At 45.4% G+C, this 23,016-nt stretch overlaps 1 protein-coding gene across 4 annotated transcripts in view; it reads right to left on the bottom strand.

The window, feature by feature from the left end:
* DPF3 (double PHD fingers 3) overlaps positions 1 to 12,048 on the bottom strand; it is a 256,781-nt gene extending 244,733 nt beyond the window's left edge. For 2 of the 4 annotated variants that reach the window (XR_007453669.1, XR_007453668.1), the window contains exon 1: positions 11,775 to 12,038. Coding sequence is in view for 2 of the 4 variants with exons in the window: in XM_049612521.1 (XP_049468478.1) it covers positions 11,775 to 11,806 (32 nt within the window). In the remaining 2 variants the exon portion in view is untranslated. Of the gene's footprint in view, positions 1 to 11,774 lie in introns of all 4 variants that reach the window. The other 2 variants (XM_049612521.1, XM_049612522.1) reach the window with 2 other exon arrangements.
* Positions 12,049 to 23,016: the final 10,968 nt, after the last annotated feature.

Genomic DNA, 23,016 nt, shown 5'->3' with positions numbered 1-23,016 from the left:
GTAATCTGACGTCATGGTTTTCAGAATGAGCAGAGCTAAAAGGATGAGGGCAAGGAGATAGGAAGAAATCACAATTTTCATCACCAAAACAAATATCTGTGTACTGACTGTGTGCCAGGCACTGGCTAGATTTTAAAAACCATTACCTCTTTCCATAAAGACATGTGGAAATATGTCTTCTCAACCTCCTATTCCTGAAGCCAGGATTACAAAGCCAGGTCCCTAAATGAGAATACAAGTCACCTAGGGCAGTTTACTGCAATCCCCAGATCAGGCTCAAACTTTAGTTGGTAGTTGCCTAGCAACAGGTGACCCTGAAGACACATCGCCAAACCGAGATGCCAAAAAGGCATTTGTGCGGACAAGCTGGTTCTGAAAAAGAGCCCCCATGCAAGTCTGTCCGCCAGGTCTCTCTGGGACTGCTGGGGGAAGGTGTAGACCTTGCAGCCAAAAGGAGGCTGGAAGGCAGAGCAGGGAAGGTGCGCAAACGGGCGGTGCGTTTTCCCACATTGGGAAGTGGGCACAAGAACACGGAACTGAGGGGTGAGGGAGAAGGCGGCCTGAGTAGAGAAGGCAATTGGCGCCCCTGAACGTCCTCTTTCAGACCAGACCTGCTCTTCCTCTTCCCAGCCGTACCTACAGACACAGAAAGTGGCACAAGATCTGACTCGCACCTATATCCAGCACTGCCCTAAAGTCATCACCAGACCTCCGACTACAGCTAACTGGGGACCCCAGGAAGCAGTTTTTATCCAACTCTCCAAGGCGGCTCCCTCCCTTACAGAGATAGCAAGCACGAAAGAGCCAAGGAGATCTTACTTTCTCAAATTCGGATTTGTTTTCTTTTTAATGGGAAGCTCAGAAATTCCTGCAGCTGATTCAGGTGAGCCTGGGATTCCTAAGACAAAGGTTCTCACCCAAACCATCACACAGGCCAACAACGCCCGCACCTCTCCCCCGTGCAGGTGTAGAAAGCTCGGGAAGACGGGGCCTTCTTCAGAACCCGTCGTCGTCTCTCCTCCAGAAAGGTCTTGGGGGCTGTGGGAAGGGGCAAATAAATCCATCAGTCTGGAAGAGATTCGGGAAGAACAAATGCGGAAGTCAAACAACAACAAATAAAGCGGATATAAATCCAGATAAAATATTAAAATCATTAAAGGGCTGCTGCTCCCTGAAGATTGGGAAAAATGAAGAGAGTTAATTAAAAGCAATCTCCATGCACTGCTGAGCCAGCCGGCCCTGATAAATCAACAGCTGGGGCTGCTGTGGAGGGCAGTCAAGGGGCTTGGGGGGTGGGGGGCTACCCGGGAGGGGGACTGCTGCAGAAACAGCAGTGACGTCAAATTGAACACAGCAACTTAAGTTTCCTGTCTATTAAATATTTTATGGCCACTGAATAAACTTGTTCTTCGATGGGGAGAATACGATCAGTGAACCAAGAGGGAGGAAGATAGGGATGAAGAGGTATTGCTTGTTTGATTCAAAACCTACTTGGAACTGTGATGTCAGCATCTCTGATCTTGCCCCAAATGCAGAGGCTTTCGCTTTTTGTTCTCTACCTGATCTGCACAGGTAGATGCATCTTCTCAAATCTCTCTACAAAAACCCTGGGTGATGTTTGTTTAGGGGACTGAGGGAGGTGGTGCAAAGTCAGAGAAAGGAATAGAGAGAGGAGAGATAGAAAAGACCTTGCTGACTTTTAGTACCAAAAAAGAAGAAGAAAAGGAGGAGGAGGAGGAGGAGGAGGAGGAGGAGGAGGAGGAGGAGAAAAAAAGACTCTTAGCACAAAATTAAAATGTCAACAAAAATGGTGAGAACTTTCTTTTTTCTTGCTTGCTTTCTCCCCCCCCCGCCTTTCTTTCTCTACTTCCTTCCTTCCCCCTTTTTTCTGCAGCCCGATAAAGTTTTTGTTCTTCATTTAAAACCAAAAACAGCTCAGAATTTTTGGGCTCAATCTAAGTAAAAAACCAGCAATTTTCAAAGTGTTACAAGAACTGCCCTTCTCTATTCTAAGGGAACCCTCCAGCTCTTCCTTGATGGAAATATAATCAAGAGAAATGATTGGGGAAAAGTGTTTTTTCTCCTCCATAGAATTGGGATTGGAAGGGGAGTGTGTGCATGGGGAAACATAAGGAATTATGCATTTGGATATGCATTTTAATTAGGTGGACAGAAGCAGCCGCCTGTTAATTTTTCTTGCTTGTTTCCACTTAGCATTCATCACAGGCAGAACCACCATAGAGCGCTCCCACGATAATAGATGGTTCTGCATTGGCTAAGTCCTCAGGGAAAATAATTAGCAGGAGAGAATATATTCTCTCCACTCCCACTACCCCATCCACCCTGCCCTCCCCCATCCCAGCACCACATTGCCTCCCGCCCCACCCCCCCACTGGACAGTGGTTTCCCTAGGAGAAGCCTAGGGGAGCAGTCAGCCTCCTGGCTCACAGGCACTTAACTTTGTCCTGCCAAAGAACCACAGCCTGGAAGGAGAAACAGACTGGAGGCCTTCCTTGGAGTGAAGGCTCCTAGATGCAGGGAGGGGGGCTATCTGCTGCTTAGTTAGTTCTGAGGGACAGCCTGGCAGTCAGTGCTGGCCAGCACAGGATGAAGAAAGCCCCAAAGAGGGTGAGACAGTTCTCACTGAGCTCAACTGGCAGCAAGCAAAGACAAATAAAGAGTTGTTATTTGAGGATAATGGAAGTCCAGATGACGTTTTTCACTTAATTTGCTTTTATAAAGTAAAGGAATGTTGTAGGGTTGCAGCAAGCTTGTATCTGAAGGCTGGCAATCAAGATGGAAGTCTCTTGAGTTTTGAGCCCCGCCGTGATGCGCTCCATAGTCTACTTTTGTATACAGAATCAATTCGGGCAGCTGATCTCCTGTGTCAACAGCACAACCTCCTCGATGCCCAGCAGATAGAAGCTCCAGCCCCTCCACCACTGCTCCTCTCTTCCCAGAGTCGTCTTAATAGAAGGGGGAAATCAGAGACGGCAAGATGACCAATGCCAAAGTTCCAGGAAAGCACTCTCCTCTGTCCTCTGAGCTTCTGTTTCCTCTGATTTTGCAGGTAGACTCAGTTCAGGGGTGACAACGGGGAAATGAAAGGAGGGCTTCCCCTGAGCTCATATTCTCACCTATTTCAAACCCAGACAATGGGAAAAATCCCAATGAGATCCTAGGGCTATTTACACACAGCTGGATGAGTGAGGCTTTGCATTTCCTGAGAAACAATGATTAGGCTTGATGTGTAATGCCATACTCATTTCATTTATTTTGGTTTTAATATACTAAAATAATGTTCAATATGTGAGGTATTGTTGACTCTGAGAAGGCCTCAGTCAGCTAATGGAAACTGTGTTCTCCCAGTAACACCTCCCATTTGCACTTTGCGCCTTTGGAAATGTTTTCACATCCATTATTTCATTCAGGCACCTTGGGGGCTAAGCAGAGCTGGGTGCAGGGGAAAGGAGGAGAAAGGAGACACAGGCTTTTCTCACTGAAGGAAATGATAGGTCTGATTTACTAACTTTTGCCTTTTAAGCTGCCCCATCCCCCTTGGCCCCCTGTTGCCAGGATGAAACCTCCATCCTGCCCAGGAAACAAACCAAACGTTCAGTCCAAGACTCACCAGGGAACTACAGCTCTTTGCCCCCACAAACCCAAACCCTGCCTGACACCCCACATGCCCTCAAGGGGGGGGTGGAGACAAGGGGACGGCGATCCTTGTGGCTGGGGATGAAAGAAGTGAGTCTTTGGGTTCTCAGAGGATTTAAGCACCCCCCCCAAAAAAAAATAATGCTATCTACAGGGGGGGCGAGGATAAGGAGGTTGAACTTCATGATACTATTAGCATTTGTCCCTAAGTTTATAAGGCGGGGGTTTACCATTTAGAAATGTAGTCCCTGAATTTTAAAGAGTCTAAAAATGAAGGGGCCTAGGCGTATCCCCAAGAGAATTGAAAGCAGGGATTCAGACAGCTACCTATACACCCACCTTCATATCAGCATTACTCATGATAGCTTAAAGATGGACATAACCTAAGGGTCCCTCACTGGATGAGTAGATAAACAAAATGTGGTATGTACCTACAATGGAATATTATTCGGCCATTAAAAGGAAGGAAATTCTGGCACAGGCTACAACATAGATGAACCTTGAGGACATTATGTTAAGTGAAATAAACCAGTCACAAAAGGAAAAATATTGTATGATTCCACTTACATGAGGTGCTCAGAATAGGGAAATTCATAGAGACAGAAAGCAGAATGGTTGTTACCAGGGGCTGGGGGGGGGGGGGGGGGTGGAGGAGATGGGAGTTATTGTTTAATAGGTACACAGCTTCTGCTTGGGATGATGAAAAATTCTGGAGATGGTTAGTATCAATGGTTGCACAACATTATGAATTTACTTAATGCCACTGAATTGCACACTTTAAAATGGCTAGAATGGCACATTTACGAGTTACGAATGTTACATATACATGTTATGTATATTTGACCACAATTAGAAAAAAATTAAGGGGCTGCCTCTGTCTGCTGGAGGTCAGGGTGACCATTTTGGTTTTTCTTTCATTTTGCCTAAGAATCGCAATTTTGGCTTCTATGAATTCTCTGATGGGTTTTGCAACCCCCCTCTTCCTCATTTAGGCTTGGAGAAAATAATTGCCAAGGGAGTTTCCAATCAAAGGAAAGCCTGATAATAACACCCTCAGAGGAATCTGGGATATTCTGGAGGCATGTCACTGAAGGAGAGGCAGTGAATTCTAATTTAGACGCTGCTAATACCCACTTGGGTACAGCAGGCCTCTGTATATCTGCTAATCACCTCCATTCCCTCAGCAGTAACACGGGGTACGCTAGAGGAAGCTCAGTGAGACATCAGTACAGGTCCACTTCTTCAACTCTCTAATCCGACTGGTATCTGCAGCTGCCCAAATGGAAATGAAGTAAGCACTTTATTTCCATGTTAATTGGGATGGGTGTCATAGGGGAGGAGAGGACAGGTCCAGAGAGATTGTGGATAAATGAAATCCAGAGGAGAAAAATCTTTTGTTTGGTTTCCCCCTCTCCCTCCGCACATTTAAAGAAAAGAAAGGGGAAAAAAAGATTGATGTTCTCAGCAATTCCAGTCTTTTCCACCACCAAAAACTTGATCTGAGTACTTAATGAAGAGCAAAATAAGCCAATTAGTCTTCCCACTTCTCTCCCCTTTCTCCATCCTCTGGTCAGGGTGCTAAGGAGGGGAGAATCAGAAGAAAAGCCCACCTTCTAAATGGCCCATCACCTGGTCCTCAGCTTTAGGCCCTGAGAAGGGAGAGGAGTGCCATCCCGGTTAGAATCCCTAGTGGTAGCTCCATGTGGCAGGACTGGACCCGAGAAGATGAAACTAATGAAGAGTCTCCCAGTCTTAACAAATCCCCTTTAGAAACGCACTTCGAAAACAAGGAAGAATTGGAACTCTGGCCCCTAACTGTTCTCCCTGTCCTAACTGACCATAGTGAGAGCCACCAAGTTTTTAACTGAAAGGAATTTGGGCAATCAAGGTGCATCACCCTCATCTTAATGACAAGGGATTTGCAGTTCGGAGAAGTTCTGTGTCCAAGATTGAGTAGCAAGTTGGTGGTAAAACTGAGAGCAGAGCTCAAGGCGCTGGATTCCTCTCTCAGAGCTTTTTCTCTTCCATTGCCCTGAAGTCCTCACAGCTACAAAGACCAGCCAGTGGTGAGAAATGAACGTGGAAAAGGAACAGAGTTTGAGACGCGGCCACACGGAGAACAGGTGGAAGGGAACTGCAAAACCTCTTCTGGTGGGCCTTCCAGTCACAATGAATACGAACAGCAGGTTTTCAAAGTGAATAACAGAAACGTGCTCATTTCACAGCAACCTGAGATGACCAGTCTCCGGATTCAGAGAGGGGAGAAGAGGGTGCAAAAGGGGGATTAGACATGTGTCATCATTGTTTCTCAGGCTCACAACCAAGGCAGGGGCGGGGAGGGAGGACTCACTGCGGGCTATTTGAACCCCATTATTAGGCACTCTGAGTCTAATCCCCTCGCCCCTCCCTGCTTCCAAACACGGCCCCTCTCAGCCCTCTCCAGGCTTCCCTCTTCCCTCGCCACCCCCCACACTACTCCTATTCACAAACGCGACCTAGAAATTCCCAACACAGTCTGCCCCTCTTTTCCCACCCACCCCCACCCAACACCTTCTAACCACTGCTTTTAAAACTCTGATGCAAATCACAGGCTTCAAAAACCTTCCTTGGGTGACAGTTTTACGATGCTAGCTCCATTCATCCATATGGTTTGACAGACTGTGAAACACTAGTAACCGGACCAATAAGAAAAACAAATTACAAAAACACCACAACACCTCATCTCTCCCCAGTCACTCACACAACTAAAGAAAACTTTGGAACTGGCAACAGATCATCATATCAGCCTCTCTCACTGTTAAACAATAGTCTTTTCAGAGTTCAGACCACACAGCAGTTTTACCCACTCACCTACTCCTTTCCCTTCCTGCCACCCCACCCCACCCCACCCCACCCCACCCCACCCCCAGGCCACTTTATCTTTCCTTGTTACATACCTGCATATTTGAAGATTATCTAAATCGAGGGTCATGCTTACATAGGCCCCAGCTGGAAAACGGTGGCTTCACAAAAACTATGTCAGTGGTTGTGGCATTTCTTGGCCAGGGGCTTGCCACATTTGGCTACGTTTCTGTCTTCTACTGACTTTCAGAACACTCAAAAACCACAAAAGTTACTTTGCTGAGGGTGGGACAATAAACAGACCTGGATTCTGGTGCCTTTTTATGACCCAGCCCCCACCACCACTATAATCAGCATGGCCTCTCTTTGAAAACAGAAACATCAGCCTCAGTTTCCTTTCTGTTGTTGGTGCAAAACAAAGCATGCTGACCGTAGCATTTTATGTTTTGCATTGATCTGAGCAGATGGCTCTGAAACAGCTTTAGACATTATGGTCTTTCTCAGATGCATCCAAATTCCAGCTACCTGCATGATTGCAAAAAGACAGAGGAAGCAGAAAAGTCTCCAATTAAGTGGCCTCTGAATCCCAGCCCACCTAAGGATCTAAGCAGCTCCCAACCTCCCAGCCATCTCTGGATGTCCCCAAGGTGGTCTGCAAGCCAGATAATTTTCAAAGGTTTACCCTGTGACAATGCCTCTACATGGGTTCTTGCAGAAATTAATATCCTTTATGGGTATCTCATCAAAACCAGACATTCTTCCTGATGAAAAATAATGTGCTAATAAAGTTTGGGGAATTCAGGGCTTTTTTTTTTTTTTTTTTTTTGATGGGCAACCAGAAGCAGATGGAGAAGGTGGTTCTTAGGCATTTGTTGGCTTAAAATATCTGAGGGTCCTTTTTCATAAGGGGCTAAAATAATGTCCATAAAAGGCTACAAGTTCACAAAGTCCCAACCTCCATATTCCCCACTTAGTACCTACCCACACACATTGCCCCACTCCAACAGAAAGAGCTAAGAGGAGATTAGAACCAGGAATGCAACTCCCCCCACCCTCTCTTCTCTGATATCTAAACTGAGTGCCACAGCAAGAGTGAGGTCTGGCTTATAAGTGTCCACAATTACACAACTTTCACAGGCACTGAAACCACTTTAGATTAGAATACAGTGTATCCAGATCACAGGCTGTATAAAGAGATGAAGATTTGAAGTCCGTCTACACACATGACCTGCTGTTTGACCTTGGCTAAGTAAGTATGTATTTACTTCTCTCAGAATTGTGTCCTTAATAAAAAAACAGAAATATAAACACATGCCTCCAAGCAAGGGGAACTCCTTACAAAAGAAAGTTTCAATACAATTATCTATCTGTATGTTCACAGTTATAAGCATGACAAAACAGTCTACTGGTCTCATTCTTTTTAAACAAATAGTTGAGGAAAAGCCCTATTGGTTTATACAGAATAATTAAATAATAATAATAACAGTTATTCTTTTCTAAGCAGGCAGTTATAATAATAGATACATATGTGCATAATCAAGTCTGGCAGAAGGTGGCAGACATTCCCAGTTAAGTGCATACAAACCAGGGTTTTGATAACTTAATAAAAGAGTAAGTTGTTTAAAGTGTTGATAGCAGATTTGGGGGAGGGTGGCTTACCTGAACTAGAATATGAAGTAAGATTAGAATTTATATGAAAAGCATTGTTTCCCAGATATGCAGAAATCAACCAGGATATATTATGTGACCGACTTACACACAGACCTTTATCAAATTCATAGTTATGTTACCTGCGTGGGTTTACTTGACTACATGGCCCTTATCTTGCTTGTACATGTAAGAAATGAGGGTTACTCGCACATCTAGGCTCAGACAATGTAGCTGCTAAATTAAATAATATGTACTACCCATTTACACATCATACAAATCTATCAGTGCTTTTAAATTCTATTTGTCCAGATGTGACCGCTTGGTTGTGGGGCCACCTGCCGTGTCCTCTTTGTGATCTGATCAGTCCAGGCGGCTCCTGTTTCTGCCTCTAACACCCTGTTGGGCAGTAATAAGATGTTAAAGGCGCCAACAGAGAGAAGCCAGGCTGTCAGCTTCAGAGAGGAAGGGGGTGAAGGGTACAAGGAGGAGGAATAAGAAAGGGAGTTGAGGGAAGATCAAAGAGGTAGGAAAAAAGCCAAACTGCTAAGAGAGGAGATGTGGCTCTAGGAGCTAGGGACCCTAAGGAAGACCCCAAAGCAATGAGATTCAAATTGTGCCATCCAGTTACCCAAGCTATTGAATTATTGAATGTCCCACATGGAAAAAGCCAGTATAATGAAGAATGGTCCATACTCAGGGTAGACAGAGCCCTACAGAGGTGTTGCATGAAACCTAAGCTTGTTTCTCCCCAGCACATTAACCTACCACCACTTTATTCCCCAATCCTAGAGGAAACCTTTGTGTGACCAGTTTCTGTAGAAGGCGTCGGTGTTGTTGGCTTTTTTTTTTTTTTTTTTTTTTTTTTTTTTTTTTTTTTTAGGAAAGAGAGAGAGCCTGGGACGCACACAGAGAAAATGCTAATGTCGTTCAGCTCCGTTTCATTGTGAGGAGGGACACAAGAGGATAAAAACCTAGCTCTCCAAACCATTCTCCCTACTCCCCTCCTCCCAACGCCACCAACCATCCCTTTAGCTGGATGTGTTTCTGCGCTTTGTTCTAATTTATCCCATGCATAATTTATTTACGTGTGTATTGTTTCCCGATCAGCAACTTTTAAAAACAAATGAAATATAAAAGATGTTTTATTAAACAAGTTGTTTTTAAAAATAAAGACAGATGGTGTAGGTCTCCCAATAACAACGTGTGTGCTCCTGCCATAGGAGTTTAAAAACCGTCCGGAGTGCAGAAAGCTCGGCTGGGGGCGGGGGATGAGGGGTATTGTTTACACCTCCTTACCTCCAGGGAAAGGGGTCGAGATACAAAAAGGAGGGGCTAATTAAAAATGACCACTCAACTTCCACCTAGAAAAAGCAGCCAGGGGTGTTGTGTGCACGCTAGCGCGTGCGTGTGTGTGTGTGTGTGTGTGTGTGGTGACACAGAATTACAAAACATCTCATTGCAACCGTCTCTACACAAAGTACAAGTATAATAATTCAGAACTAATTCCACTAACCAGCCCGCTTCTCTGTCCCTTCCTCCACCTCTAACCCCACCCCACCCCAGACAACCTTGCCAAAAAGGCACCCTTCTGCAGTTCAAAAAACAAACAAACAAAAAAGCTGGAGCGAGCCGGGAAACCCTGGAGCGTAGAGATACTGCGCCTGCCCGCGCGTGAGCGGGCTCCAGGGTAACGAGGGTACCGCTTTCCCAGCAGGAAATAAACCTGGCGCACATGTGAAATAGATTCCTCTAACTTGAGTTTACCAGGTGGCCTCAGCCCGCCTGTGTGATTTCGGGGGGAAATGGGGAAACTGCAAATCAGCTGTGGGTTCAGTAGAAACTCACAGCATCAGCGGTGTGCCTTCGCGAGCCACCGGGAGCGAGGATGCGGCGAAGTTACGCCCATTTATTCTGCCATAAAACATTTTCTTTCTTGGGCGAAACGCCGTGGCGTTCAAGTGCAGTGTATCCGAGCTTGCGAGCGAGAACTAAAGCCGGGAGCTGCTCTGTGATCAACATCAGCTTCCAGTATCCTCTTAACTGCAGCTTTAATATATATATATGTATATTTAAAACTCCGATACGGGGGACATTACTACCTTTTTCCCTGTTAGTGAGGGGAGATAAGCTGGTGCAAACACTTCCGATTCTCGTCGCGCGTTCCTTCGCGTAGGGAACCCCCCCTACGCCCCCCACCACCACCAGTGCGAATCTGCTTTTCAACTCCAGGAGGAGCCTGGGGTGCCAACGCGGTGCGCTGAGTTGAAAGAACCTGGACTGGCATCGGCCACACACCCGGGAGAATTCTGCATGAAACGCCCCCCACTCGCGCCTTCCCACCACCCCCCCACTCCCTTCGCCCGCGGCTACCAGCCCAGCTGGGAAGTCCGGGTCCCAGCGGCGCGGACCCCGACCCACGTCGCGCAGCGATCGGGAGGGAGATCTCCTCTGCCAACATCATCGCCAATAGCACCCCTTTTAGAGCGACGCTAGTTTTCCGAAGCCTTCCCCGACTCCGCGATCGCGATCGGACTTGGCGGCTTAACAGTTCCACCGACTGGAAGGAAGGAGGGAAGGAAGGAAGGAAGCCAGGATGAAAAGGAGGGGGAAGGAAGGCAGGCAGGAATTGGCTGTCGGACCCAGGGACTGGTCCCCGCATGTCCTCGCCCAGCCCGCCCCCCTGCGTCCGGGATCTGGGCGTCCGCTCAAAGTCTCCCGGCGGCGGCCAGAGGCACCTGCCCCTCGCTCTGGCCGGGAGCAGAAGCCGCCGGCTCAGGCGGGGAGCCCCAAGCTGCCACTATACCCGCCTCGGCTTTTCACCCAGCGGAGGCGAGAACACCATTCATAAGACCTGCAGCTTCCCTGCCTCCAAATCAACCCCAAGTTAACCCGAGTCCTTAATTTACTACAGCCACTTCGCCCACAAACACACACAGACACACCGGTGACCGCCCGGAGCGCCGTCACGCTCCGGGGGCTGCCCCAGCAGGAAAGCCCCGGGCAACCACCTGGGCCCCAGGGCTCCCGGGACCCACTGCTCCCCCTGCGGTCCTCCCAACTCCGGAAGGTTTGCACAAACTCCCCGCAAGCGATCGGAAGGCGTAGAGCGCCCTGCAAACTCCAGAGCTGCCACGGTCCGCTCGCCCCGGCGGACCAAGCAGCCGGGCAGGGGCTGCGGACTCAGGAGGCGCGGGGCTCAGCCAAGTGCACCCAGGCGGCCCCTGCCCGGCGCTCGCCCCCGGCTCGGCCGCCCCCCGCGCCGCGCTCGCCGCCCCGCGAGGCCGGGCACTCGGGGGACTGTGCTGTCCCCGAGCTGCCCACGACCCCCCTGTACAGCACTCGAGCGCCTGGCTCCTCTGCCGCTAACCCCTCTCGGCCAGTCCTCCAATTAAGCAGAACACAAATGTAACAATTTTCTTCTTGTTAATTGCATCTCTTGACATTTCTGCGCGTTGGGGGGAAAAAAAAAAGAAGATGAAGAAGTAAGAGCTGAAAGAAAAGAGAAGCCCCGCCGCGGCTGCAGGCGCCTGCAAGCGCAGTGCATTGGCAGCGCTCAGCACGCGGAAGGCGCCTTTTTTTTCATATTGAAACCAGGCGGAATATGTACATTTTTTAGTCTTACTTACGCTTTCAGGGGGTTGTGAATGACAGTCGCCATTTTGCTACAATGTAACAGAATATTGTCTGTCTCAGAGTTCTAAAGGTTCGCTCAGGGGAAGCGGCGAGCCAATCAGAGCACGGGATACCGGCCCGCTGGCCAATTGGCGCTGCTGGTCGCCAGGTGGGCGGGGCCTGCACGTTGGTAGTTATTAGGGGAGCTGTCAAAGCCCAGAGGTCACTCCCTTTTGTAGAGCCCGAGAGCAAGCAGGTCTTAAAGGGGCAGTACCGCTCGAGCAGCTCCTGTTTGGATTTGGGAAAGTGGAGAAGCACCGGAGAGTGTTCTAGTTTGGTTTGAGTCCCTACTTTCTAAAGAATTGCAGAGAGTTTGCGCTCCTTGACAGAAATATTTAAGTACTGCCAACAAACCACTGAACCCCATTCATTAGCTTTTGGCTTTGCTGTAACGTTTTTAATCCCCCAAAGGGCAAATCTCCTTGTTCCCCTGCAAAAGTTGGAAGGCTGCCGTTTCGTCTAACAAATTACTACACGTGCCCAGCCGTCTGCTAATGCTCTGGGTCCTAAGGCTTGTTAACATTCTCATTCCCGTAGTGTTTTCTTTATCTCGGCCACCTTTCTCTCTTGGTTTCTTGGAACTGCTGCCGCCGTTCCTGGCGACTCCAGGACAGCAACTCCCCTCCTCCTGGAATGTCTCAATGTCAGGCTCGCTCCCTCCTACAGCCAGGGCTTCCGTTACGTAATGCGCGGTGGTCACTCTGCGCGGTTCCCCACTACCACCTCTTTTAATCTACAAACACCAGAAACTTCTGAAACGATCAGATTTCGGACGGCTGGGGAGCCAAGTGGGACCTGGCGCTCTGACCCTTAGGCTTAGGGATAGAGGAGGTTTAAGGAAACTTTTGGAAATGCTTCCTGCTACTAGGAAAGAGTAACTAGACAGAAGGTGTTGCCAGAGACTCTTTCGGGGAGTAGCACACGCGATTCTGGCGTCACCTTTCACTCCTTAGATACAAAGTGGAAAAAATTTGCCAATGAAAAATCCGGTATGACCCGAGGCGTTCAGAGTCGTGTCTGCCCCCAAGTCATTGTGAACTTCTCACTGGTGAACCCCCGACAAAATTGGGAGACTTCTGTGGAGCCAGGCTTCCACTGGGCATCCGGGAAGCTCCCGGTGGATGAAAACCCACTAAATCATGAATAGGGGCCTCGTTAGCATACAGAAATCTGGCTAACATCCCAAAGTTGTTTAATCAGGTCAAATAGCTAAAATAGAGGAGGAGGGGTAAAAGGGGGAGAGGAGATGCCAAACTGCCAGTTCTTCAGGGCTGTGCCCTCTCACTTCCTTTCTCAGTGGCAATAAATAAATAAATAGATAGATAAATAAATAAAGTTCCAGAACTTTCAGAGTTCAATTCCATACACTATTAGAGTTACAGAAAAACAGAACAGGGCTGACTGGGTATGTTTGTAAGGCTTGAAATTTTTAACTCCTTTTTTCTGCCTAGTTAATAGCATAGTCAAGTCCTATAGATTGCTTTGTAACTCCTTTGCATGGCATCTTGCCATTTGAAAAAAGTTACCCATTTTTCTAAAATTAAAGTTTGAAAAATCCTTTTCTTACTGATTTGTCAAGGGACTCGTTCAAAAACTAGTTGTTGGCCTGGAATGGGGTTTGACAACCTTAAAAAGCAAACACTGTATTCAACCTGCCCCAAGAACTATGATGAGTTTGAAGTATCAGCCAGAACTCCCACCATCCTCTTTGAGATATCAAAACCGCAGCAATTCAGATTGGAAGACAACAGTGTATTTTAATATATATATATTTAATATATTTATTAATATATTAATATCATATTATATTAATATCATATACGTAATATATGATAAAGGAAGCAGGAAACGTAGAACCTGCTGTGCATGAGGCTTACAATTTTATAAGAGAGGGAAAACAAATTTATATTAAAAATTAAAAAAATATATAGACTCTCAGCATGTATAATCATTTACTGTGTTAAGGCCCAGATGCAGAAACCAGCATAATTCCTAACTACCTGGCACAGCTGAAAATGGCAGGTCAGATCTGTCTTCACTTTGAGAAATTTTAACTCAGAACTTAAACACTTAAGTTGCATTTTATAATGATTAAATTGCAAAAAAATAATGAGGATTTTTTTTAATTTTATTTTTAATGTTTATTTTTGAGAGAGAGAGAGAAAGAGAGACAAAGCATGAACGGGGGAGGGGGAAAAAGAGAGAGGGAGACACAGAATCCGAAGCAGGCTCCAGGCTCTGAACTGTCAGCACAGAGCCCCACATGGGGCTTGAACCCATGAACCGTGAGATCATGACCTGAGCTGAAGTCCAATGCTCAACCGACTGAGCCACCCAGGCACCCCAAAACAAGATATTTTTAAAGTAGGATAGCCTTGCTTTTTATAATCTAATGGAATGTCTTTTTAAGTCTATCAGTGGAGTAACTTTTGAATAAACAGAATTGTTGTGAATTCACCTTTTATAATTCTAAGACATATAAGAGTTATTTTAACTTTGGTTTTTATATTATAGATCAAGATTATTTTCTACAATAAAGTGGGTTCTATCACTTTGCAAATGGCCTGATCATTCAGTGAGGCCAGATTTTCCAAATAGGTCTTAAAATGTACTGATTCCATCCCACAAAAAGGCAGAATGTTCAAAAGCAAGGAAGCTTAAAGTGGACATGTTTATTTTTATTTATTTATTTTTTTTAGTGTTCATTTATTTTTGAGACAGAGACAGACAGAATGTGAGCAGGGGAGGGGCAGAGGGAGAAGAAGACACAGAATCCGAAACAGGCTCCAGGCTCTGAGTGGTCAGCAGAGAGCCTGATGTGGGGCTCGAACCCATGAACTGGGGGACCATGACCTGAGCTAAAGTCGGACGCTTAACAGACTGAGCTACCCAGATGCCCCCTAAAACGGGCATGTTTAAAGGAGACTGGAATCTTGAACAATCTTGGAGAATGTTAAGTTTTACGTTAATTTTGCAAAGAAGTGTGGGCCTTGGAATCCACTTGTAGCTGGGTCATCTTGGGCAAATTTACTTAGCAACTTGAATGTTTCAGTTTCCTCATCTGAAAAATGTCAATAATAATGGAACCTACTTCATAGGGCTCTTTTTCAGGACATATGTCAAGTGCCTGGCACATAGCAAGCTCTCAATTCATGCTGATTATTATTTTTCATAGAGATGTTTAATTATTTGCTGATGGCATAAGGAATGTAGGGAATCTGAATAAAAAGACACAACAAAAGGTAAAATGTCTATCAAGTTTAGTTTTTTAAATTCACTAACTCAAGAAAAATAAGCAAAGAACAACTTTCATAACAAAATAATAGGACTACTTCAGTTAGGAGTCATATAACTACAGAAGCCCCCAAAATGTCTTCTTGCTGATTGTGCTATCAAGACACCTTTAAAATCCCATCTCTAAAGCTCTATAGATATTCTATAGAAATATAGATATAGATATTCTCTATCGATATAGATTTAAATACACTCCATCTTCCCCCTATCCCTTTCTATTTCTTTCTTTCTAATTTTTTTTCTTTTTTTCTTTTTTTAGTATAGTTGCCCACCTCTTTCATCTTGATTTAGCTGGTTGGGTAGCTTAATTTGGAGGTCAGAGTGGGCCTGGAATAACCAATCTCCACCCCACCTGGAGAGTCAAGAGCTATGCTCTCCAACATGGGAGCCATGAGTCGCATGTAGCTACAAAGCACTTGAAATGTGGCTAGTCCAAATGGAGATGGGTGGTAACTGTTAAGTACGTACCAGATTAAATAGTACAAAAAAAAAAAAAGAATGTAAAATAGCTCATTAATGATTTTCGTATTGATTATACATTAAAATGACATTTTTTTTGGATTTACTAGGTTAAGTAAAAAATGTTATTAAAGCTAATCTCACCTGTTTCTTTTTACTTTTTAAATGTGGCTATTAGGAAATCTAAAATTACTTACGTGGCTGGTGTTGTATTTCTATTGTATAGCATTGCTCTAGACAGTGTGTGTGACCAGGGAAAGGAGGAGGAAGGCTTTCTCAATCATGTTAATCCATCTTGTGGAGCCCGTTCTCAAATTCAGCCTTAACATCAGTTAGCAAAACTCCTTGGCCCAGCTCAAGTATGTGTTCAGCGCCACCATCCAAAGGAATATTTGGGGGTGTGGCCAAGGACCCAAGGACCCAAGGACCCAAACCACAAGGGGCACCCAAATCCATTTTCTCTTAAAAAGTTTGAGGGCTGTTTCAGCAGACAACGAGTCAAAACTGTGAGGAGATGCCCATGCAGAAGCAGGGAAGAATGGCATTTCTGTAACAAGTCTTGGCCTTTGCAGCTGACTTTTTTTAAGCACATCAAAATAAGAGAGAGAGAAGGGAAGAAGATGCAGAAATCACCAAGAGCCAAAGAGTTCGTTTGAAAGAGGAAGTGTGCCACAAAAGCTATCCAAAATAAATGCAGTACCTAACAGTCTCTGGGAGCTGAGGAGTTGTAAGTCCTGTGAGAGCTTAAAAAATAAGAACAAACTCACCATCAATCCCTCTATTCATTCATCTGCAGAACAATCGGTCACGGCCTTGGCGGTCGATGGGCCATGCAGGTTCCCTGAGATCCAGAGCTAGCTCTGGTATGTTCTAGACACCAAGCTGAAAAGGGGGTATCAGAACTATCATCTGGTTTTCTCTCCGCTTGGGAATGTGGGTGGGAAGGTCTTACTCCCTTCACAACATCTCAAAGCACAGAAGAAAAAAAGTCAAGTTCTGGGTGTGTGAGATGCTCCTAGGGCCAGACCTCTGAAAGCTCTTATTTCAGAGTAAAGCCAAAGTAGAAACCAATGCTTGCTGCTTCCCACTAATTCAGTTCATTCATTCACTCATCCATTGGAGGCTCTCTTTGAGGGAGGCATTGTGCTAGGCACAGGTGGCGAAATAAAAATAAACCAGACAGGGAAAAAACCCGCAAAAAGCAATTCCCATCCATCTGGAGACAGAATAAAGATAGTAGGCCCAACCCTACAAGCAAGCAGAGTAATTACTTGATGTGACTTAAAAGGGAAAAGCAGCCTGCCCAACCAGGCTCTCCTTTTCCTGGCACGGTGCCCATAATCCCAGTGGATGCATCCTTGGGTGTTTATTGAGTGTATTCACTTCTTTGGGTTTTCAAGGTTTCGTGGTATCGAGATTTTCACAAATTGGTCTAAAACAGGGGAGAAGTGATATATGTCAAAGAACCTTAGTGGAGGGAGAGAGTACTTCCAACATTGCAGGGGAGGGAAAGGCTTCGTGGAGATGGTCACATTTAATTTGGACCTTGGTTGGGTAGACGTTAGAAATGAGCCAAGGAATGAAAAGCTTTTCAGACCCAAACCATAACCTAAGGACAACTAATTCATACAGCAAATATTTGCAAGTTCCCTGCCCTGTGCCACCCTGCCTCCTCTATGCTGGACCTTGGGATACAGAGAGAACGAAGACAGTTCCCACCTTTAAAGGTGAGGGAGGGAGAATGCAGAGCCATGAAGCAGAGGAACAGGGGGCACTGTGGGATTGGATGACGCACACTGACCAGACAGGAAGGTCAGGGTTGTCTTCACAGAAGTGATGCCTGAGCTGAGTCCTGAATGCCCTGTAGGAGGAAAGATGTCCCCACGGAGCGGCAGCATGTATAAAAGCCCTCGGGGAAGTGAGAGAGAGCGTCATGATTTCAGGGGATCCCTTTGGTAGGCAGGTAGTTGCAGGGGTATGGGTGAGACAGAAAAAGCTGGAGAGACAAGCAGTGGGTGCCAATGCTAAGACGTGCAGAGTTTGATCTGGAAGGCAATCAGGCAACACTGAAAGATCTTAAGCTAGAGGTGGAAATGAAGAGGCTGCCTTTTTAGAAAGCGCTTTTCTTCAGCAGTGTGACCATAAATTGGAGGGAAGCTGAGCTGGAGGCCTGGGAACCTGTTAAGCAGCTGTGGCATGGGGGTGAAGATGAGGGGCAGGATCAGGGATTTCTAAGGAAGTAGAACATGCAGAACTTGGTGGCAGGCACGCTGTGGGCTTGAGGGAGGTGGAGGGCCCAGGCTAATGTCTGGTTTCTGGCTTCTGGGAAAGGACACCAGTCAGCTCCAGTTGCCCAGAGAAACATGAAGTCAAAGCCAAGGCCCGAAGACTGGAGGCCAATGAAGCATTGAGACGTTCCATTGTGGGAGGGGGGCTTGCCTTACTAGAATACCTTAGTCCCCCATCCCCTAATTGCCCCCTGAAATTGATATAAATCTCTTCCCCTGGCAGAACAGTGACCTAGGCTGGGATTCTCTCAAGCCCCCCTCCTATGGCTCTTTCCTTGAGCTGAATGGATTCCACCTTGTATCAAGGGCCTCTTCCAAATCCCTTCCTACTAATCCCACCCTTTCTTTCAGGGCATGCTCTGAATCGGCTTAAAGGACTCTCCCTCCCGGGTAGTTGCATCTTAATAGGGGACTCTAGGACACCCCGAAACCTTCACAAGGAGGGGATCAAGACTTCATGAGACACATGGTATACACACACGTGCATGCGCACACATACACACACACACACACACACACACACACACACAGGCACACAGAAGCAATGACTTGATTAGAATCTCATGCACCAGGAAAGACAGCGAATGAGATATGTTGATACAGAAGCTTTCTCCACTCAGATCACACAGAGTAATCACAGTCTACTCTGAGGACCAGCCCAGCTCCCTTTTCTCCCTCGCTAATGCTAGACAATTGTAAGTGCGCCTCGGTTCTTCTTCCTGGTAGAGCCACTGGTTATAGAGCTCTTGCCGTGTCTATTTTTCTACAATAGCTAACTCCTCTCTCTTATACCCTCCTCTACCTGCCAATCCAAGTCCCCCCATGTCCCACCTACATGGACACCGGATCTGAAATTCTGCCGCCAACCAGACAGGAAGGGCAGGGCTGCCTTCATAGCTGCTTCATTGCCTGGCAGCTACTGCATCCTAAATCAAAGCAACTGGCAAGGTCCTCCCACAGAGAAGGACAGCATGGAGCAAAGGGGGAAAAAAATCCCACCACCATGGGGAGGGACTGGAACCACGTTTGGACCAAGACATACATGAACCAATTTCTCTTAAGACTGAGTCCACGTGTAAAGAAATAAATTAACCCCCTTAGGCGTATCCTGGGAAAAGAAACTTCTTTTCATCTGCAAAAGTGGCTGCCCCAAGAGCCCCCCAAAAGGCCTGTCTGTAGGGTATTTCTTTAAGTATGGTGACACTTCCGAGGCACCTGTCTCTCTCACTCACAACATTTATGTGACCTCAGGCTTCTACTCTGTCATTAGGCAGGGCTCATCCAGGAGAAGTCTGAAAGCCAAGCGCAGGAGAACGCGTTAAGTCTGGTTGTTCTGCAGATATTTACGCCACCATATAAAAATAGGTGTCCACAAGCAGGACAGATGGACGGAAGCCACGGGACCTAAAATGTCCCACATTCTGGCAAAGAGGGGGACTGAGTCCTGCTGAATTGCATGCAGCAGGTGTTTTCTATTCTCTGACAACTCTAGGTGGTGAACTCTGGTCTGCCTAGCTGCAAAAGGACAACTCTGTGTTTGTTCCACTCAAGAGGGCAGAGGGAGGTGGTGAGAAAATGTTCCTGAGGTCCACAGAGGGCCCCGAGCAATTTAATACACCTAAGCCTACAGGGGCAGGCACCCTGATGACAACTTCTCCAATGCGGCTTTGGATTCTGGGACAGAGGCACAGCCCAGGAGGGTCTAAGACCTCAAAGAAAACAGTGATAGAGGAACCGAGCAAGGAAATGAGTGAGGCAGACTTCTGGGAGAGGAGACGAAATGGATGCAGTTGGTTCTGGTAAAAGAAGTAAAGTACAAATCCAATGAAATGGGATTATTAAGGTCTAGGCAAGAAATGAAATTTATTTTGGTACCTGGATTCCCAAAGTCACCATATGTTCTCGTCCTCTGTTCTCACCAATCAACTTATTTTATCCCTGTTCAACAGGCAAAAATTTGTATCATCGCCATATTGTAATAGTTGGAACTCCGTGACAATTCTGAAAAACAGGGCTATTTTCTAGACATGAGTGGGCTCAATAACGATGACTCTGAAAGCCATCATGTTTCTAGAATGGCTTTTCATAAAGCTGATATTAAATATTTTAACCTCATCTATTCCATAGCTTGAATGTGAACCTATGCAGATTAAATGGATCTCAAATTCGTCACTTACTACTTTTGGCTTTCGCAGAGTTTTATCCACAGCTATATTAAAATACTTCGTTCCTCAAAAAATTAAAAATAGTAATGCCATATGATCTAGTAATTCCATTACTGGTATTTACCCAAAGAAAATGAAAACACTAATTTGAAAAAGATACACGCCACCCCTATGTTTACTGCAGCACTGTTTACAATAGCCAGGATATGGAAGCAGCCCAAGTGTCCATCGATAGATGAATGGATAAGGAAGATGTGGTGTACACACACACACACACACACACACACACATATACACAATGGAATATTACTGAGCCATTAAAAAAAAGAACAAGATCTTGCTATTTGCAACAACATGGATGGACCTGGAGGGTATTATGCTAAGAGAAATAAGCCAGACAAAGACAAATACTCTATGATTTCACTCATACGCGGAATCTAAAAAACAAAACAAATGAACGGACATAGACTAATACATATGGAGAATAAACTGGTGGTTGCCAAAGGAGAGGTGGCTGAGATGATGAGTAAAATAGATAAGAGAGGGAGAAATACTTATATTTTAGTGTCTCTCATTGTCCATCTCCCTATCCCACGAAATGTGGAAGGCAGGTGTGGTAACTTTAAATCTCCTCAGCCTGGCCCAGGGCCTAGCAGATGGTTAATAAGTGGTAGATGAAAGAATAAATAAAAACATAAATAACTACATAGTGATTTAAAAAAAAAAAACCCTCTACTTCACACTCACTAGGATGACTAGAATCAAAAAGGCAAGTGACACCAAGTGTTGACAAGGATGTGGAGAAATCAGAACCTTCACCCAGTGTCGGTGGGATTATAAAATAGTCCAACTGCTTTGGAAAATAATCTGGCAATTCTGCAAACAATTAAGCCTAAGTTACCACATGACCCAGCAATTCCACTCCCAGGTATATATCTAAGAAGAGTAAAAACATACGTCCACACAGAAATTTGTACGTGAATGTTCACAGTGGCCTTATTCCTAATGGCCAAAAGTGGAAACACTTAAATATCCATCAACAGATGAATGGACAAATAGGCAAATGTGGTATATGCAGACCATAGAATATTATTCGGCCATAAAAAAGAATGAAGGACAGATAGGTGCCACAACGTACATGAATCCTGAAAACACCACATTAAGCAAAAAAAAAAAAAAAAAAAAAAAGCCAGACACAAAAGGCCACCTACTATATTATTCTATTCCTGTGAAAATCCAGAATAGGGAAATCCATAGAGACAGAAAGTAGATTAGTGGCTACTTAGGGCTGGATGTGAGGGTAGGTATAGGGAGAAAGGAGGTGACAGCTAAAGGGTCCAGGAATTCTTCTGGAGGTGATGAAAGTATTCCAGAACTGACTGTGGGGATGACTGCACATAAGCTGTCAATGTACTGAAACCCGCTCAGTCATACACCTTGAATGGGTGAATTGTATGGTATGTAAACTATATCTTAATAAAGCTGTTTTTGAAATATCTCCACTCATAATAAATGCCAAGCTAACTTGCTAATCCAGACATTTCTACAGTCATTTTCTCCTTGAGAACTGCAGGAGACATGTTGAAATCCTAGACTACAGGAGGAAATTCAATTTCCAACTTGGTGATTCTATATTCATGTTAGCCTCTTGTTTCATACCAAGTAACACAGAAATTCCTTGCCCTGAAAAACTCAAAATGTGAAAGCTATAACTATGACCAAACAAATGAGCTCATTGACAGAGATTCTGAAAGCCTTCAGGTTTCTAGGAAGTCTTTCGATAAAGTCAAAGCTAAGTGTTTTAATCTCGCATATTCGCCACTCTGGGGTGATTCCTAAAGTGAACTCTCATAATAAAAGGGCTGAACAGAGAAACTGCTTTACCTAAGGACCAAAGCGACTCTTATCTCAACTTTGGCTTCTTTTTAATTCTGAAATATAATGGGGGTAGGAGAGGCAATATCATCCAAATTGAGGTCCATTTTCATGTTTATATTGTCGTTAGCTAGTTTTTATCATGCATTGTGAATTTTGGTTAAACTTTCCCATGGTAAAACCAACGAGCATGACAAGGACAAGGAAGGATACAAGCGGAAACTGATGACAATACCAAAGAGGATGAAGGTCTGAGTAAGAAGGGCAGTACAGAACAAAGCAAATCAGAAAATCTCAGAACTGGATCCTGGCTTGACTATTTACAAAGTACACCATCCCCCCCCCCCACTTAATCCTGATCCTCAGTTTATTCATCCGCAAAATGGGGAGATTGGTACCAGCTTCTAAGGGTTGTTGTGAGGAATAGATGTGACAGTGCAAGTGGCATAAAGGAAAAGCAACTGACACATAGTGAGCACTTGAGAAATACTCCTCCCTTCTCCCGAGATAGAGGATGGAAGACTGAGTACTGGTTGGTGCTTAAGAGGTACAAAAAAAGGAAAGAACAGAAGATCTGGAATGGAGGAGTTAGGTGGAGTCCGGAGTTAAGAGAATGTGCTCCGTTAAATCAGCTGAAGCCAGAAAATCCTGGGCCAAAATGGGAGGCCCCTTGACTGTACCCAAGGGGAAAGGGCATTGGATGAAATAGCGAAATGAGAGCCGAATTGGCCTGTCGGTAAATTCTTTGAATTTATACAGGAGTCCCTCCCTCCAAGAATTTCTTTTTGGAATATCATGGAACTAGACGTGGGGTATGGTAGACAGCAACAGGATGTGATTAAATGTCACATTCAGGGTGTGCCGTTACTAACAAATTATTCACTGTTAACAGGGATATTTCCAAAGTCCGGATTTTAAGGAAACGAACGTCTAGTCCACATTAGAATCTCTCCTTCATTTGACATCCCATTAGGAGGAGAATGGCGTCGTGCAACCGTTCTTTACTGAAAAGAGTAAAACCAAAGTCTTGAAATAGTGCACAAAATCTAAGTATCCAAATTTGTTACTGGCAATTGGCCGCCCTCTAGCGTCAGCCAGTGGAGAAGGCACCTTCG

The sequence above is a fragment of the Panthera uncia genome (assembly GCF_023721935.1).
Source record: "Panthera uncia isolate 11264 chromosome B3 unlocalized genomic scaffold, Puncia_PCG_1.0 HiC_scaffold_1, whole genome shotgun sequence".
Taxonomy (NCBI): Eukaryota; Metazoa; Chordata; class Mammalia; order Carnivora; family Felidae; genus Panthera; species Panthera uncia.
The sequence above is the reverse complement of the archived record's forward strand: the minus strand, read 5'-3'. Positions and strand labels throughout refer to the sequence as shown.